Genomic DNA, 20,586 nt, shown 5'->3' with positions numbered 1-20,586 from the left:
CATCCTTAGCTTGGTCTGCATATTTTTTCCTATCTTCTACTCCTGGACACCTGATATTCTTCAAGGCTCAATCGAAATGTGATAAATTCTGTGAAACCTTCCTGATCTTCCTCCCAACCAGGTCAATGTTAATCTCTCTTCTCCATGTTGCCCCAGTCCTTCTTAACTTTCTCATTTGGGGTATCTGGCTTTCCTTTTAGATCAAAGTTTCTGATCAAAACAATTAACCTTTTGTTTTTAAACTTTTTTAAAAATTTCACCTATTATTTTGAGATAACTGTAGATTCCCATACATTTGTAAGGAATACTAGTAACAGTGAGATCCTCTACACCCTTTACCTAGTTTCCCCAAATGGTAACAACTGCAAAACTATAGTATAACATCACAACTGTGATATTGACATTAACCCAGTCAAGATACAGAACATCTTCACAGCCATAACCATCCCTCATGTTGACCTTTTATAGTCACACCCTCTTCCCTCCTGCCCCCACCCCTTCCCTAAGCCTTGGCAACTACTAAACAGTACTGCATTTCTACAATTTTGTCATTTTGAGAATGTTATATAAATGAGTCACACACATGTAATATTCTGGAATTGGGCATTTTCACTCAATCTCATTCACTGGGTTTGTTAATTTTTAAGAGTTTGTTAACTTTTATTGCTGAGTAGTATTCCACGGTATAGATGTTGAAAGGACATCCAGGTTTGTTTCCAGTTTAGAGATATTATTAATAAAGCTACTATGAACATTTGTGTAGAGGTTTCTGTGTGAATATAAGTTTTTACTCCTCTGTATGACTGACCAGAAGTGAAATTGCTGGGTTACATGGTAGTTCCATGTTTAGTTGTTTAAGAAACTGTCAAGCTGCTTTCCAGAGTGACTGTGCCATTTTACATTCCCACCAACAGTGTATGAGTGATGTAGTTTCTCCTCCTTTTTACTAGCATGTGGCATTTTTCCTATTATTTTAGGTATTCTGATAGAAGTACAGTAATATCTCATGTTTGAAATTTGCATTTCTCTTACGGCTAATGATGTTAAATATGTTTTCATGTGTTTATGTGCCATCTGGTTATCTTCTTTGGTGAAATGTCTGTTCATACTTTTTCTATTTTCTAATTATGTATTTTGTTTACTGGTGCATTCTGAAAATTATTTATATATTCTAGATAGCAGTTCTTTGTCAGATATGGGATTTGTAAATATTTTTCCCATTTCATAGCTTGCATTTTCATTCTCTTAACAGGGTCTTGTGCAGGGCAAAAAGTTTTAAATTTTGATGAAGTTCAATTTATTACTTTTTCTTTTATGAGTCATCAAGAACCTCATCTAGCCCTAGATTTATGAAGATTTTCTTCTATTTTTTCCTAAATGCGATATGTTTTTATATTTCACATTTAAGTCTGTGACTCACTTTAACTTTCGTAAAAGGTGTGAGACTTGGGCTAAGATTCATTTTTTGCCTGTGAATGTCCAGTTCCTTCACTACCATTTGTTAAAAAGGCTATCTTTTCTCCACTGAATTGCTTTTACACCTTTGTTAAAAATTAGGTGGGCATATTTTTAAGGGTCTATTTATTCTGTTTAATTGATCTATGTCTATTTCTCTGCCACAGTCTTGATTACTAGAGCTGTATATTAAATCCTGAAATAGGGTAGTTTGATTCCTCTCACTTTATTCTTCTTTTTCAAAATCATTTTAACTATCCCAGTTTCTTACCTTTCCATATAAACTGTAGAACACTTTTGTCTATATCTTAAAAACAAAAAAACAAAAACAAAAAAACTCTTCCTGGGATTTTGACAGGAATTGTGTTAAAACTATATAACAATCTGTACAGAATTGACATTTTACTATGCTGTCTTTCAACCTATGAACATGGTCTCTCCATTTATTTAAATTTTATTTTTTTCACTGATGTTTTGTAATTTTCAGCATACAAGTCCTATATATGTTGTGCTTAGATTTACCTGTAAGTATTTAATTCTTCTGAGCAATATAATGGTGTATTTTAAATGGCATATATAAATGGTATATTTTAAATTTCAGTGTCCACGTGTTAATTGATAGCATATATAAACACAATTGAGTTCTGAATTTATCTTATATCCTATGACCTTGCTAAACTCATTTATTAGTTCCAGGAATTCTCTTCAGATTTGTTGGAATTTTCTATATAGAAATCATGTTATCTGTGAAAAAGGATAGTCACTTTTTTCCTTTCCAATCTGTATGTCTTTTATTTATTTTTCTTGTCTTATTGCACTGGCTAGAACCTGCAGGACTGCACTAAATAAAAGTAGTGAAAGCAGACATAATTGCCTAGTCCTCTGTCTTAGCAGGAATGCACGCAGTCTTTTATCATTAAGCATAATGTTAGCTGTAGGTTTTTTATCGATGTTATCAAGTTGAACAAGTTTCTCTCTATTCCTATTTTTCTGAGAGGCTTTAATCATAAATGGTGTTTAATTTTGCCAAGATACGAACATGTGATTTTTCATCTTTAGCCTATTAATACTGTGGATTATATTGGTTGATTTTCAGAGATTAAAACCAGCCTTGCATCCCTGGATTAAGTCCCACTATGTCATGGTGCACAATTCTTTTCACATATTGCTATGTTCTATTTGCCAATATTTTGTTAAGAACTTTAGTGTCCATATTCATTAAAAATAATAGATTGGAATTTTGTATTTTGTTTTTGTGTTTGTTTGGTGCTGTCTTGACCTAGGTTTTGGAATCAGGGTCACACCGGCTCCATAAAATGAATTGAGAAGTATTCCCCCTTCTCCTCTCTTTTCTGGAAGATTTTGTGTAGAATTGGTGATAATTACTCTATTAAAACGTGGTAAAATTCTCCAGTGAAATTATTTGGGCCTGAAGAGTTCTTTTATGGGTGTTTTTAAGTTATATAAAAAAATTTCTTAGTAGTTATAGAACTATTTATTTCATTTTAAGTGAATCGTGGTACTTTGTTTTTTGAGTTATGGTCCATTTCATCTAAGCTGTCAAACTTATGTTTTTGAGCTGTTCACACTATTCTCTTATTTTCCTTTTCTTAGTACCTTAATGTTTTTCTCCAATGATTTTAACTGAAAAAATTGTATGTCTTTATGGTGTACAATGAAATGTTTTAGTATATGTATTCTCATTGAGTTTTATTCTTATTATTATTTCCTGCTTTTTGTTTAGGCTTGTTTTGTTTTACTTTTGGTTTTTCTCTTCCTTTTCTACCTTCTTGATGTGTGAGCTTAGAGAGCTGATTTTCGTGTTTTTAAATAAGTGCATATAGTGCTATAAATTTCTGTCTCAGCACTGTTCATTGTCTTTTTAATTTCCATTAAGACTTTATCTTTGATCTGTGGATTATTTAGATGTGCATTGTTTAGTTTCCAAGTGTTTGGTGATCTTCCTTTTATTTTTCTGTCATTGATCTCTAGTTTTGTGTGTCAGAAAACACTCTGTATGATTTCAATTTTTAAAAGTTTGTTGAGGTTTGCTTTCTGGCCCAGGATATAGTTTATTTTGGTATGTGTTCCATGGTATTTCATACTTGAAAACAATGTATATTCTGGTGTTGCTGGATGGAGTGTTCTGTAAATGTCAATTAGACTCTGTTGGTTAATGGTGCTGTTGAATTCCATATCTTTGCTTATTTTCTTTCTGTAGTTCTACCAGTTTTTGAAAGAGTGGTGTTGAAGTCTCCAACCATAATTGTAGATTTATCTATTCCTCTTTTCATTCATATTATTCTGTTGCACATGTTTTTCAGCTCTGTTATTTGATGCTTATATATTTAAGATTGCTATATCTTCTTAATGGACTGGCTTTTTTTATTATCACGCTATAATGTTCCTCTCTGACTCTGGTAATTTTGTTTGCACTGAAGTCTTTTGATTAGTTTCCACATTATCTTTTTCTATGCTTTTAATTTGCTTATATAATTATTTTGAAGTAAATTTATTAAAGATGACATATATTTGGGTCATGGTTACACATATTCTGTCAATACATTTCATTTATTTTGTATATTTATGCCACTTACATTTAAGGTAGTTATTGATATGGTAAGACTTAAATTTTGTTGTTTTCTTTTTCTTACAGTCCTATGGGTTACATGAACGTTTTTTAGAATTCCATTGTGATTTATCTACAGTGCTTTTGAGTATATTGCTGCACAGTGCTTTTGAGTATATCTCTTTTCTAAATTGTTGCTTAGGTATTAAATTACATGCAAAACTTATCACCTTCTGCTGGCATTGTAATTTTACCAATTAAAGTGTAGAAAACTTACCTCTTTTAATGCCCTAATACCTTCACTTGTTTGTAATAATTTTTTTGTTTGTTTGTTTTGAAACGAAGTCTTGCTCTGTCACCCAGACTGGAGTACAGTGGTGTGATCTTGGCTCACTGTAACCTCCGCCTCCCAGGTTCAAGCAATTCTCCTGCCTCATCCTCCCGAGTAGCTGGGACTACAGATACCTGCCTGGCTAATTTTTGTATTTTTAGTAGAGATGGGGTTTCACCAACATGACCAGGCTGGTCCTGAACTCCTGACCTCAGGTGATCCACCTGCCTTGGTCTCCCAAAGTGCTGGGATTATAGGCATAAGCCACTGTGCCTGGCCATAATATAATTATATTAAATAATCCACTACAATATATTTATTAGAATCACGTCAGACAGCATTATAATTTTTGCTTCAACTGTCAAACATAATTCAGAAAACTCAAGAGAATAAGGACATTCCATTGTACTGTATTGTAGTATAAAGTATGTTTACTAAGTTTTTTCTCCCTTTCTGATGTTTCAAGTTTCCTTCTTTTATCATTTCCTTTCTTCACATAGAGCTTCCTTCAGCCATTCTTTTAAGGTAGGTCTGCTAGTGACAAATTCTCTCAGTTTTTCTTCCCTTGAAAATGTCTTAATTTCTTCACATTTCTGAGGGATATTTTCTCTGAATATAAGATTCTGCACTGATTTTTTTTTTTTTTCTTAGCAGTTGAAAAATATTATACCATTGACTTCTGGTCTCCATAGTTTCTGATGAAAACATTTCATTCAACTGATTTTTCTCATATCAGATGTTCTTTTTCTCTTGCTATTTCAAGACTTTTTGTTTTTAGAAGTTTGATTATGTGTTTTTGTGTGGATTGCTTTAGTTTTATCCTCTTTGGGGTTTGCTCAGCTTCTTAGAAAAACTTTTAGCTGCTGTTTCTTTGAGTACTTTTTTCAGCTTCACCCTCTTCCTACTGTTCTCTTGGAACTCTGATGATGTAGTGTTAAAACATTTATTACAGTTCCATAGATCTCTGAGGCTCTGTAGAAGTTTCTTTCCCCTCAGACTGTTTTCTATGTGTTGTTCAGATTGGATAATTTTTATTGCTCTATTTTCCAAATTCATTAATTCTTCCCTTTATTCCTTCCATTCTGCTGTTGAACCCATCTATTGAGATTTTTATTTCAGGTACATTATGTTACAATTCTACAATTTCCATTTGGTTCTCCCTTATATTTTCTATTTCTTTGATGAGATTTTAAAAATTTGTTTCAGGTGTGTTTGTAATTACTTACTGAAACATTTTTATTATGGCTGCTTTAAAACCCTTGCCAGATAATTCTAACATCCCTATTTATCTTGGTGTTGGTATCTATTGATTGCTATTTTTCATTCAGTTTGAGATCTTCCTGGTATGGCAAGCGATTTTTTTAATTGAAGTCTACACATATTGTTATTATGTTAGGACACTCTTGATCTTACACTCCCTGTTTGAGAGTGGCAAGAGTGCCTCATTAATGCTTCCTCTGTGGCCTCTACTGATGCCATGGGGTGGAAGATGTGTTGCAGCCTCATTGCCAATGGGTGGTGGTGAAAGGTAAAGTCTTGACTCTCCATTAAGCCTCCTTTCACACAACTGTGGTCAGGGGAAAGTACAGGCATCTCATTGTTGCTGGTGGAGGTAAAGTCTAGGCTCCCTAACATAGTCTCCATTGACACTGTGGAAGAGACCTTGTTATTGCCTGGTGGGGAGGGATAAAAATCCCCTTTACTTGTCCTTCTCTGATACAGCAGAAAGGTTGGGACATCTCATTATAGCCTATTGAGGATGAAGTGAAAGCTTTCCATTCAGCCTCTGCTGGTATGGGGTTGGGGCTACAATTTTTTCCATAGTGTTTTGCTGAAGTGGAACAGCTATTGTCTAAAAGTTACCTTTCTAGGCTTCCCCCCTTCCTAGTCCTTTTGCCAAAGAGCAAACTTTTGTTGGAGGTTTATTTTGCCAGTGCCTATCGCATTTTTAGGATGTTGACTGCCTCAGCTTCAAGTCTAGAATATATGAGACTGAAAGAAAACCTATGTTATTTTTCTTTCAGTCTTGAAGCACTGTGTTATTCCTTCAGTCTTGAAGTCCTTAGTCTGTCATTTTCTTTACCCCTTTCAGTCTTTTCATGTTTTTGGTTTGTTTCTTAATAAATAATGTTCAGAATTTTTTGTTGTACTTAGCAGGAGGAATAGAAAAGTACATCTGCTCCATCTTTCCAGAAATGGAAGTTTTCAGCTTTTGACATTTTGGGCTAATTTTGTTTTGGGCACACTGCTCAGTGAATTGTAGGACATTTAACAGCATCCAACAGCCTCTTCTCACTAGATGCCAATGTCACTGCCGACAAAAACAACTAAAAAATGTCTCCAGACATTGACAAATATACTTTGGGCAGGGAAGAGGGAATTGCTCCTGGTTGAGATCTACTGTTGTATTGTACATTATAATCTTGAGAATCAGGCCCATTCTTGTTGGTGTCTGCATTCCCTCCAACATATAACACAGGGCCTTGCACACAATAGCAGGCATTTAATTTCTAATAAACTCTGTATTACCCGCAGAGATGGATGGGTGGGAAGAATGTATCTAGCTGAGCTCTTCCATTCAAAGGTGAACCAAATGAAAACATTTTAATTTGGTTCTATGATGTCGATATCTTCCATTGCTATATTTTGAATAGTCTCATCAAATTTAAAAGAGAAATAATACCACACTTCTACCAGTAGTGCAATTTTCACATACTATCACCACCTCTCAAAATTATTTGCCAGGACTACCAAAAGTAAACCTATGTATATTCTATGAAGCTAAAATTCTACTCCTCAATATACATCCAACATGAATGGTAAGTCCTAGAATGTGCATAGAAGAACTATTCATACAAACACACTGTAAAAAATGTCAATTAGTGATAGAATGAATAAATGATGGTATCTGTTCACATAACGAGAATGAATGGATTCCAACTAAATCTAAAGAAATGGATGAATCTCACATAATATTGAGTGAAAGAAGTCGAACACGAAAGAGTTGTACAGTATGATTCCACCTCTACAAAGAACCCAGTAAGAGGCAAAATTAACCTACACTGCTGGCAATTAGGAGGGTAACTATATTAGTTTCCAGGGTTGCCATAAAAAAAACACCGAATGAGTACTTAAACAAAGGTTTTCTCAGTCCTGGAGGCTAGTAATTGAAAATCAAGGTGTTGGCCAAGGCTGGTTCTTCTGAGTCCTCTCTTTTTGGGCAGTCTTTTCCTTGTGTCTCCCCATCAGCTTTCCTCAGTTCCTGTCTTTGTTCCAATCTCTTCTTATAAGGATGCTTGTCAGACTGGATCAGGGCCCACCTGAATAACCTCACTTAGTTACCTATTTAAAGATCCTATTTCCAAATACGGTCTCATTCTGAGGTACTAGAGGTTAGGACTTCGACATACGAATTTGAGAGTAGGCAGGGGGAAAAGTGGGGAGGACACAAGTCGGTCCATAACTGCGACGCTTGGTGGTAGCAAAAGTGACTGAAAACAGGCATGCAGGGAGCTTCTAAGATGCCGGACAGTTTCTTAATCAGGGTGCCGCCTAAATGGAGTGTTCAATTTGTTAAAGTCCATCACGCTATTTACTATTCTACATATACATATTATACTTCAAAGTTCAGTGAAATTGAAAGCAAAAGAAAAAAAGAGCCCAAGATAAAAGAAAACAGACTCAAGAAAAGGATGAACTACAAATTGAGTTGCAGATAAACTGAATTATTTAAAACTTACCCTAATTAGGAATTACTACAGTCTCTGCTTTCAGGCATCAGATTGTTCTTTTGGCTTTTCTGCTCTTATCAATTACTCTCCATAGATCTTTTACAAAGATGTGTTTTCTCCTCTTGTCCCAAGTAAAAAATTCCTCAAGGCAGAAATTAAAAACAAATAAATGCTCATCAACCTGACTAAATCATAGCTGGTTGGTCTCCTCTACCCTGAAGTCAGCACCTCTTGAGGAAGCTACCAAATGAAGACTTCCCTATTTTCTTTTAAAAAATATTCCTCCACATTTCTTAATGAACCTCTCACTTGAGGAACTTCTTTTAAAACTAATCACTGAAATTCAAGAGGCAATGTACTTATTACCAAGGCCAACTCCAAAAAGGCAGTTGGGAAGGTATGCAAAGGTAGTGAGGATAGACAGGACTTTATGGTGAACAATGGTTAGAATAAAAGTGATAAGGCAGACCATCAAATGGAAGAGTCCCAGTTTAGGCAACTGGATTTGTAAAAAATATTTGGACAAAACATTGTGAACTGGAGAAGATTAGATGCTCTCAGTGTATGAAAAATGTCTTGTATAGGCTGATAGAACTTAAGGGTAAAAACTTGCTGGAAAAGTTCTAAGACTAATTCCGAGAATTCCAAAGCCAGCTGAAATGGACTGGCTTACATTGTCTTACCATGAAACAGAATAAAATTTAAAAAGCCAATTAAAATGTAAACAACAAAAATCTGTGTGAAAGCATGGGCCTGCTGTGGTGGACTGGATTTAAAGAGCAAGGTACCAGAGAAAAGACAAGCCCCCTGAGTGGTGCCTGACATTCTATACCTGTTCTCCCCTCAAGGCTTTTGCTGATTCAAAAACTGCACAGGTGGAGAGGCTAAGAAACCAAGCAGAAAGCTCTGCTAAGGGACAGAGAAGTAGGGCAGCACCTTCATCAGTCTCTAGGGGACTGGGAGCACAAACAGGAGATCAGAGCTAGCGGGGCAGCCACAGGAGAAAGGAGGTTCAGAGAAGCGAGACTGATCTCCACATAGAATTCCAGGACGGCAGTTATTTAGTTTCATCACTTTAAAAAGGTCATCTGGTTAACTTCTACCTTCTATTGTTTCTGTCAATACTAGGTGTTGGCAAGATTGTGCAGCAACTAGTACCTGCATGCACTGCTGGTGAGATTATAAGTGGTACTGTCATTTTGCAAACGGTCAGGCAGTATTTAGTGAAGTCAATGCTTACATACCCCATGCCTAGCAATCCCACTTCTGGGAAAGACCCAGCAGAAACGCATATGAACATGTACCGAAAGAGATACAGAAGAATGTTCATAGTATTAAGAAACTGGAAACAATCCAAATGTCCTTCAATAGTGGAACAGATAAATTTTAGTATATCCATATAATGATCTACTATACATCCCGGAAAAGTATGACTGTGCTGCTCAAAAATCATAGAGGAATTTCACATACATAATGTTTAAAAGCAAGGAGTACATTCTATACAACTCTACTTATATGATACTCAGTGATAGTAGTCTCAACATTGTTACCTTTGGGGATGGAGTATAATGACTGGGGCACCCCAGTAACCTCTGGGGTTCTATTGCTATGGGTGGAAACACGCATGTTCACTTTGTAAAAATTCACAAATTGTGCACTTATGATCTCTTCACTTTGCAGTATGTATGTTCAACTTTACTTTAAAATTACTTTTAAAAAGGAGGAAGTCTAAGACTTTCACTGAGCAATATGACAATAATATGATAAGAGACATCAACTGAAAACATCTTATAACAAAGCAGCCAGAAGTGTTGGATAAAATGTAACCAACACTTTTTGTAAATGTACAAATGAATTCTCCCAAAAGGAAAGTGTCAAGGGCCAACACTGGATAAGGTACTGATTTCTCTCTCCTAGGGAAAGAACAATGTTAAAAGATAAGCCATAATAAATTGCAAGGCGCTGGGTCCCTATGGGATTCAGAGAGAGAACAGAGACTCCTGTATAAATGAAAAAAAAACTGGAGGGCTATATTCTAACTGTAAAATTGCCTAAAAGGAAGAAAATTCCACCCTTAGGTTAAGTCAAACACAAAGGTTGTCTGTTTCAGCCTGGGCTATGTCTGAAAAAAGTCAACAATAAATCGTTTCTGAAAATTTGTAACCATGGTCTTGTCCTCAGTTGAGCTGAGGATCACATTTACATTTCTTGCTTGTAGCAAGAACCATCAGGCAACTGATCTGGAAAAAGCCATCAAGGGATATGTCCAGCTTTTTCTTTACTTTTACAGAAAAACCGTGAAGAGCATAGAAGCTGGAGCCAAAAGAGTATGTGTCCTCTAACTCAAAAATTTCCTTCTCCTGATTTTATATATATCAACAATACTTTCAAATGGATGTGCCTTAGAGGGAGGCATCTGTACTCCATAATTAAGAAGGAACATAATGTCTTTGGCTTAGGTATCCTCCACAAAACAGGCCTTTTTAAAAACTGTAATGTCTTTGACTTCACATTTAATTCCACAGACTTTTAATAACCATTTATACAGTCCCTCTCTCTAGGACCTTTTCATCTTGCAGCACAGAGAAAAGTCATGGGCAAACGTAGATCCAAGCACGTAACACTCTTGTTTTAGATCATCAGTTCCTTCAACTGGCCCCTCACATAATATGATTTCAAGATCCTTTTCCATTCTGGCTCACGAAGTCAAGAAAAATTGGACAGATTTATGAGTAGCTGATGAAATTAAAGTTGTTGCAAAGGAAGTGCTCAGAGACCAAAGATGAAATGGAAGCCAAGCAAGTCAACCAGAGTCAGTTATGGAGAGCATCTTAAGTTTCCGTTTCTGGGAAGGAAGTATGGTACTATGAATCTGGAAGCACCAGAGGCACAAATAATGTAATGGAGGAGAATGCACTTACATCACACACCTTCTGAAAAGAAGAGGGACAGGGAACCTGAATTAGCTACAGGTGTGTCCAGCTGATGCCACCACTGCCAAAAGAGTGATTCCAGTCAGGAGGAAGCTTTCCTGACACTTACTTGGCCAAACAATAACACAAAACAAGTCTGAATCCCTGAATGTCAGTTGCTAAGATACACTATGTCTCTATCCACATGCAAGTGACTGAGGTCAGCTTTAGAAAATTCATGACATTCAGTGAATCCCCTAAGCAATTTGGGGTGTGCACTTATTCCGTGTATATAAGATTGAATACTTAGGTGAGATGATTTTTTCACTTTCAACAAATTATTTTCACATCAGGTGATAATTTAAATCTAGTTAACTATGTCACAAAACAAACCAAAAAACTAGGAATGTCTTAGAATTTCCATATCTCAGTTGCCCTTCCTAAGCCCACTGGTAGTCCTAGAGCTGCTTCAGACTACTAACAAACAGAAAAATCTAGAGTTAGCTAGTAGTGAAATACATTTTCTATTTTAATTTATTAATAAAATGGCAATATTTCCATTGTTAGAAAAATCTGAAGAAAACCTGGAGGAAAGAGCAGAAGACTCATGGGAAATAGGGCTGGCCTAGCAGGAAGCTGAGTGTGGCCTCACCCCTTCTCGGGTTATAGCTTTAAGTTCCTACTCCTTACCCGATGCTCAAGGCCCTACAAAAATCACCTAGCTCCACTATTTTGGGTCCATAATCCTCTCATACAAACTAGTTGCTACTCCCAGGTCAGGTGTCTCCCCATCCACTGAGCACACCTGGGGAATCTTGTCTCTACACCTTTGCTCTGAGTGAGCTCCTGGAAGACATGTTCTCTTCAATGCTGGACCTCCAGTTCCAAGTTGTTCAGCTACTGCAATCTTCCCAGCACGTGATGCTTTCGCTGGCCACCTCAGTCCCCAGTAGCTCTTCTTCCTGTAAACTCCCACAGCGCTTAATGCCAGGTTCCACTTGGCACTTACCTTTGTCCTGCTAATTTTGACATCTGATATGTTCAGATCCTATCGACCCAACTAAACTGCCTGATCCCTGAAAGAAGAAACCAGATTCCTATCTTTCAATTTGTAATTCCCCAAGGGGCCTAGCATGGTTGTTTTGTATTTTGAACCTCAGTGCAAGACTTTCTATTTATCCCTTTAAATTGAAGGACAAAAAGATAAAAGTAGAGAGGAAAAAAGAGAAAAGGATAAATTGTGTAGAGACCACTCTGCAATACCTTTAGGTATCTGGACTTTGAAATGATAGATTATGACCTCAAAAGAAAGCATCAAGATGGAACTTCCTCTTTTCTCTGAGAGGCATTCAAGCAGTATTTCTGGTCCCTTGATTTTTCTTTTTGACAAGGATATACTTGTATACCATCAAACGTGGCCCAGAGCCTACACAGAATACCAGTTCACATTCCTTTTTCCTCTGCATTATCTCCACTAAGGTTACCTCAAAGCTCAGTCAGTACCAGAAGAAGCACAGTCACATTTTTCTATGGTCTGAATGTGTCCCCCAAAGTTCATATGCAACTTAATCACCAATGTGAGGATATTAAGAGGCGGGGCGTTTAAGGAGTGATTAAGTCATGAGCATGGAGCCCTCACTAATGGGATTAGGGCCCTTATAAAAGGGCTTGAGGGAGTGGGTCTGTTCCCTTCCCCCGCTTTTGTCTTCTGTCATGTGAGGGCACAGTGTTCCTCCCCTCCAGAGGATGCAGCAACAAGGTGTCACCTTGAAAGCAGAGAGACGATGCCCTTCTAGAACCTGCCGGCACCTTGATCTGGGACTTCCCAGCCTCAAGAACTGTGAGAAATAAACTTCTATTGTTTATATATTACCCAGTCTGAGGCATTCTGTGATAGCATCACAAGTGGACTAAAACACACTTCCCATACACTAGCTCTAATCAGCGGGGTACCAGCTTCAAAAGCAAGTCAGCTAGCTTTATCGCCACAGGAGCCAGCCCAAAGACGACTACATATACAAAGCAAATCATCTTGGTTTTGCCTAAAGTCACTGTTCATAATGGTTCTCAAATTTAGTTGCATATTAGAACCATCTGGAGGGCTTTTAAAAATCCTTATGCCTACCTGGACCATTTAATATGAATCGCTGGGAATAAATCTAGGTGTTAGAGTTTTCGAAAGTTTACCAGGTAATTTCAATAGACAGCCAAGTTTGAGAAGCAGTGGTTTAACCAGATCTATTAGCAATGGTCATTCCATAGTGGGTAATGTTAGAAAATACTGGCCCATTTGGAAATGAATAGTGACTATAGGTGGCAATAAAACTTATTTTTGATTACTCAGATGGCTGGATATCTAGTTTTCAGTTAAGCCAATCTTGAGTGCTTCCATGTTTTTCTCTGTCCTGTAGACCCCATTATCATCTCTACCTAAAAGTAAACAAGAAGAGTCTAGAAATGATAACACTACATTTCTCTTATGTACAGGAGCTCCCTGTAGTTCTTGCCCCTGACTTTTCATTAGAATCAACTGCAATATTTAAAGTACCAATGCAGGGCCCTAATCTCCGAAATGCTGGTTCAATTTGTGTACAGCTGTGATTCTTAACTCATCACCTGACAATCCTTTAGAAATACAAATTCTCAGGCCCTATCTCAGACCTACTGAATCAAAAATGTAGGTGTAGAAGGGTGTGGGAGCAGAAATCTATGTTTTAATAAGCCCTCTGGAAAATGATGATGTTGCTGAAGCTTGAAAACCACTGGTCTAGGCAGGGCAAAGCTTTCAGTGAGTGCTTTGAAAAGTTTCACAGGTGTTTCTACTGCACACCCTAAGTGGAGTTTCCAGGGTTAAAGAGTACTAGCTTGGATAGTTGACATTTCCTTTAATTTTGGTTTCCATGCTCTCCCAATTTCTAATCCTCCATGAGAAGCAGAATACCACTCACTGGGCTGAATATGAGAACTCTTGGATAATTCCCGTGTTATGCTGAAACATAATGGATTTGGTGGTGGTGTGTCCAAGCCATTTTAACAACTGAATTAGATCAGCAGTGAAACCCATCTAACTACTCACTCAAACATTTGTCAGTAAAATTCCCTGTCCTCATTATCTCTACCCCCACCAAATAAACAGACTTTCCTCCAAAGTAGAATAGCCAGTTAACAGTGATTCTGTAGCCAAATATAACCATCTATTTTTTATAGGATAAAAGAGACATGAATATAATGGGTATTTCTTTATTTTGAAATGGGCCTTTGGGTCAAAATTCCACGCTTCAGTTCAGTGTTCATCTCATCCTTCAAAAAAAAACTTAATAGTTTAAAAATCTCAAGGGATTTTATTTGTGCAATGATGACATTTAGAATTCTAAATTTTAGAGACTGCGTGAAAGTCTCTGGCAAGATATGTAATCAATGGAATCTTTATATGAACATCAATTCATACATTACATCAAAGAGGTTACTATGCACTGACTAATGCCTCAAAGAGTGGCAGACAGACTGGCTGTTCTCTTGTCCTACATTTCACTGGACCTGGGGGTAGAGGGGAAGGTATTTCCTCCTGTGGAGTGCCAAAAATACTTCACGAGAAAGGAAACAATCCTATGGCTCAGTTTATGTCTCTGAGAATCTCTGATATGTTACTGGTGTGGTACAAAAGATCTAATAGCCTTAGAAAAGAGGAGCAGCTGAGATTGCAAGCATGCCTCTCTTTATACATGCACCAAAGTCAAAAGGGCTGTTCACTCATAGACAGCCCAGGGGACCCCAATCAGTCTACTAAGAGTTTACCTCGAGGGCAGTAGATGTCTGGAGCCCATCGGTTGCACTCATAATTGTCTGCTGCCTTTTCACAGGTGAAACATTTAAATCCACCAGGATATGGTGTGGCTAAAAAAAAAAAAAAAAGGATTAAGAGAAAAGATTAATTTTTAGACAAGGCACAGAATCCTGTGAAGTTTGATGTTTTCTTCATTTTAAAGAAAGGATTCTCAAGACAACTTAGCAGTTTCTTAAACATTTAACTACCATATGACCCAGCAACTTTACTCTTGGGCATTTATCCCTGAGAAATGAACATTTGTATTCATGCATAAATCTGTACACAAGTGTCAACAGCAACTTTATTTGTCATAGCCCAAAACTGGAAATATCATCGATGTTCTTCAGTGGGTGAATGGCTAAACAAACTGTTGGATATCCATACTATGGAACATTAGTCAGCAATAAAAATGAATGAACTGTTACTACTTTCAACAACTTGGGTGAGTTTCCAGGAAATTACTTGGAGTGAATAAAGCCCATCCCAAAAGGTTATATATTGCATGGTTCCATTTATATGACATTTTTGAAATGATTAGTGGTTGTCAGGGGTTAGGGATGGCAGAGATGGGAGTAGGTATGGACAGGTGGGGAGAGAGGTGGGTTTGAGGCCAGCAGGAGGAACCCTTGTGCTACTGAAAGTCTTCAGTGTCTCGACTGTGGTGGAGGATACACAAACCTACACATGATAAAATTAGGTAGAACTAAATGTACACACACAGAGTAAAATTGGGGAAATCAGAATGACATTGGTAGATTGATTGTATTGATATTAATATATTGGTTGTGATATTATGCTATAGTTTTTTTTTTCTTTTGGGTTTCACTCTCGTTGCCCAGGCTGGAGTGCAGTGGCATAATCTCGGCTCATGGCAACCTCCATCTCCGGGTTCAAGCGCTTCTCCTGCCTCAGCCTCCCAAGTAGCTGGGATTACAGGCATGTGCCAGCATATCCAGCTAATTTTGTATTTTTAGTAGAGATGGAGTTTTACCATGTTGGCCAGGCTGGTCTTGAACTCCTGACTTCAGGTGATCCACCCACCTCGGCCTCCAAAAGTGCTGGGATTATAGGTATGAATCACCACACCCGGCCTATGCTATAGTTTTTCAAAATGTCACCACTGGGACAAACTGTATAAGGAGTACATGGGATCTCACTGTATTATTTCTCGAACTCCTGGCCTCAAGGGATTTTCCAGCCTCGGCCTCCCACACTGCTGGTGTTACAGGCATGAACTACCACACTCAGCATCACTGTACTATGTCCTAAAATTGCATATGACTGTAAAATTATCTCAATAAAAATTTTAATTAAAAAGGCATTCTCTGGATTTCTAATAACTTACTCATGTCAACTTATACACAGATGTCAACATGCAAAGAAAAATATTGGGTTGAATCATCATGAAATTTCCTGATGTTTGAGCATTTCAATCTACAAAAGTGGCCATTTCTCTGGTACACTGTAAAATTTTTATCTGATCAGACCTGATGTCGTTATGAATCCCTGGAGATGGTGAGCCTTAGCTAAGAGAAGAGTCTTCATTGCTCAAATATATGCTGCCCATGCAGAGGTGATCCTCTTCAGGTGTCTTCTGGACCCATGTCCATAGAAGCCGGATGCTGAGGGGACATGGGGATGACGCACCAGAGGCTACAGCTCTAGCCTGAGGACTAGGCCATTCCAGGAAACCCCACTTAACTCTTCCCACCACTCCCACTGGTGAGTTTCTTCTTCCTGCCTTCAGAAGGAACCATCCTCCAAGTGCTTTTATTCTTTACCTATAAGCTCAGGTGGGGAGGGGGTCACACGAGATTCGAGCTCTGGAGATTGTCAGGGGCACCCAGGGACTTCCCTCCACAAAAAGATGAGGATCACCGAAGAATGTCAGGCCCAGCTGTTCTTTGTCCTTACCACTGATGTGCATTTAATTGCTTCTTAGCTCTAATCATTTGCTTGCTTCACTACTTAAGAGTTTTGCCTTTCATAAACAAAACTTGTGTTGTTTAATTTGTAAAATTACCTGGCCTATTTGAAAGCTGCAAACACTCAAACACTTCATCTGCAGGAGCCAACTGTTCTCCCTCACAGATGGCTGAGCCTGCATATCCCACTGGCGGAAATAATCATCTCAGGGTAAATTGCTCTGCCCACATGGAACCAATTAGATATGTTATCAAAAATAAATGAAGGAGAAGGCAGCAGCTTAAGGCCAGAACGATGGACCAGATATCACTTTGATTTTCACCTTGCCGAGAATAGCTGCCCCATCTATGTATATGCTTGCATTACTTCACAGACCTGACTGTGACAATATCAAATAATGTATCATAATCAAAAGTCATAAGCAGTCTAAAAAAGACGAGTAATCAGAACTTTTTATGGGCCCATTTGCATGCTCTAAGTCTCTCACATAGTAACTCAAATTCATAAACAGAATGACAGAAAGAGTGCATAGATCATCTCACAAAATGATGGAAAGCAGCTTAGACACAGCCATCCAACCACTCCATTTTCATGAGGAAATTTTAATAGGGGGGAAATGTCATATAATTGTGACAAAGAGAAGTATTTTGTAAACTATAAACAAATGTATTTTATATCTTCACATTACCCACCTATAGAAAAATGGGTTACACTTGAATTGAAAAGTTCTATTTAGCTAAGGACAGGTATACCTTGTTGTATCACAATTCATTTTAACACACTTTGCAAATACTGTATTTTTACAAATTGAAGTTTTGTGGCAACCTGCACTAAGCAAGTCTATCAGTGTCATTTTCCAATTGCACGTGCTCACTTCATGTCTGTGTCACATTTCGGGAATGCTTGAAATATGCCAAACTTTTTCATTACTTTTGTATCTGTATGGTGACTTGTGATCAGTAATCTCTGAAATACTATTATAATTGTTTGGGGGCAGCACAAACTGCACCCACATAAAATGGTGAACTGAATAAATGTGTATGTTTTGACTGCTCCATCAACCTGCTATTCTTCCATCTCTCTCTCTCTCCCTTTCCCTGCCCCAGACCTCCATATTTCCTGAGATACAACAACACTGAAATTAGGCCAGTTAGTAACCCTACAAATGCCTCTAAGTGTTCAGGTGAAAGGAAGAGTAATACAATTTTCACTTTAAATCAAAACCTAGATATGATTAAGATTGGTGAGAAAGGCATGTTGAAAGCTGAGATAGGCTGAAAGCTAGGCCTCTTGTACCAGTTAGCCAAGTTGTAAATGTAAAGGAAAGGTTCTTGAAGGAAGTTTAAAATGCTACTTTAATGAATACATGAATGTTAAGATGTAGAACAGCCTTTTTGCTGATACAGAGAAAATTTGAGTGGTCTGGATAGAAGATCATACCAGCCACAGCATTCCCTTAAACCAAGGCCTAATCCAAGGCAAGGTCCTAACTGTCATTAGTTCTACAAAGGCTCAGAGACATGAAGAAGGTGCAGAAGAAAAGTCTGCAGCTAGCAGAGAATGGTTCATATGGTTTAAGGAAAAAATCCATTTCCATAACATAAAATCATAAGGTAAAATGCAAAGTGCTAATGAAGAAGTTGCAGCAAGTTATCCAGAAAATCTACTTAAGATCACTGAACATGATGGCACTGAAAAGATTTTCAGTGTAGACAAAACAGCCTTATATTGAAAGAAGACACCTAGGACTTTCATATCTAGAGAGGAAAAGTCAATGCCTGGATTCAAAGGACAGGCTGATTCTTTTGTTAGATGCTAATACAGCTGGTGACTTTTAAATTGAAGCCAATGCTAATTTATCATTCTTAAAATCCTTGAGACTTTAAGAATTATGTTAAATCTACTCTATCTGTGCACTATAAATGGAACAACAAAGCCTGGATGACAGCACATTTATTTACAGAATGGTCCACTGAATATTGTAAGTCCGCTGTTGAGATCTACTGCTCAGAAAAAAGTATTTCAAAATACTACTGCTCATTGGCAACACACCTGGTCACTCAAGCGCTCTGACGGAGATCTACAAGGAAATTAATGCTGTTTTCATGCCTGTGAACCCAACATCCCTTCTGTAGCTGATGAATCGAGAAGTCATTTTGAGTTTCAAGTTTTATTATTTAAGAAATATATTTGTAAGCCTATAGCTGCCATAGATCATGATTCCGCTGATGAATCTGAGCAAAGTAAATTTAAAAATCTTATAGAAAGGATTAATCATCTAGGTACCATTAAGAACATTTGTGATTCACAGGAGGTCAAAATATCAACATTAACAGCAGTTTGGAAATACATGATTCCAACCATCACAGATGACTTTGATTTCAGTAGAGAAAGTAATTGCAGATGTGGTGCACGCAGCAAGAGAACTAGAATTAGAAGTGGAGCCTGAAAAAGCGACTGAATTGCTGCAATCTTTTGATAGAAGTTAAATGAATGAGGGGTTGGCTTCTTATGAATGAGCAAAAAAAGCAGTTTCTTGAGATGGAATCTACTCCTGGTGAAGATGCTATGAACATTGTTGAAATGACAAAAAAGGATTTAGAACATCATAGAACTGTTGATAAAGCAGTGGCAGGGTTTTGATAGGATTAATTCCAATTTTGAAAGAAGTTCTGCTGTGAGTAGAATGCTGTCAAACAGCATCACATGCTACTGAGAAATCTTTTGTGAAGGGCAGAATAAGCTGATACGGTAAACTTCGTTGTTGTCTTATTTTTTAAAATTGCCACAGCTACCCCAGCCTTCAGCAACCACCACCCTGATCATTCAACAGCCATCAATATCAAGGCAAGACACTCCACTAGCAAAAAGCTCAGATGATCGTTAGCATTTTTAGCAATAAAGTCTTTTTAAATTAAGATATGTACATTGTTGGCGGAACATGGTGGCCAACAATGCAATCTCAGCACTTTGGGAGGCCGAGTCAGGTGGATAGCTTGAGCTCACAAGTTTGAGACCAGTCTGAGCAACATGGAGAAATCCTGTCTCTACTAAAAATACAAAAATTAGCCAGGCGTGGTGGCGAACACCTATGGTCCCCACTACACAGGAGGCTGAGGTGGAGGATCACTTGAGCCCAGGTGGCAGTGGTTGCAGTAAACCGAGATGGCACCACTGCACTCCAACCTGGGCCACAGAACCAAACCCTGCCTCAAAAAAAAAAAAAAAGGAAAAAAGATATGCATGTTGTTTTTTAGACATAATGCTATTCCACACTTAATAGACTATGGTATAATGTAAACATAACTTTTACATGCACAAGGAGACCAAAAAATTTGCATAACTTGCTTTATTGTGGTTAATTGCTTTGTTGTGGTGGTCTGGAACTGATCCTGCAATAATCTCTAAGGTATTCCTGTACGTGTCTGAAGAATTAAAATATCAAAAACAAAACAGGTTCTCAAACGCCAAAGCCATGCAATACTCTTGCAGATATTTTAATTAATCATATAAAATATTTTAGGAAACTGTCCTGATTGGATACATTAAAAAATAGTTTCCCTATCAAGTTTAAAATACTCAATACATAAACAACTTTCAAAGATTGGACTTTAAAATAGCTTGTAAAATTTGAAGTGGAATGATCAAAGTAGACATTTTGGGGAAAAAAGATATAAAGCATTTGTCAAAGAACAGCATTTCTCAAAAAAATGATCATCATATTCACCAAGGTTTATGGCTGCAAGCTACCCGTACCACTTCAGTTTGCATGATTAATTCACTGGGGCATCAAATTTTATCTGTCCTGTCACTGCAGCCAGTAAAATTTTTGGATG

General features: G+C 37.5%; 1 protein-coding gene across 1 annotated transcript in view; it reads right to left on the bottom strand.

Annotated features, from left to right (window-relative positions):
* Positions 1–20,586, bottom strand: part of LYPD6 (LY6/PLAUR domain containing 6) — a 149,617-nt gene that overhangs the window by 9,727 nt on the left and 119,304 nt on the right. Inside the window, exon 3 of the mRNA XM_023217519.2 lies at positions 14,794–14,892. Within this exon, the coding sequence (XP_023073287.1) occupies positions 14,794–14,892 (99 nt within the window). The remainder of the gene's footprint in view (positions 1–14,793; positions 14,893–20,586) is intronic.

The sequence above is a fragment of the Piliocolobus tephrosceles genome, chromosome 11, assembly GCF_002776525.5.
Source record: "Piliocolobus tephrosceles isolate RC106 chromosome 11, ASM277652v3, whole genome shotgun sequence".
NCBI classification, from domain to species: domain Eukaryota; kingdom Metazoa; phylum Chordata; class Mammalia; order Primates; family Cercopithecidae; genus Piliocolobus; species Piliocolobus tephrosceles.
This window is presented reverse-complemented; position numbering and strand designations above follow the sequence as displayed.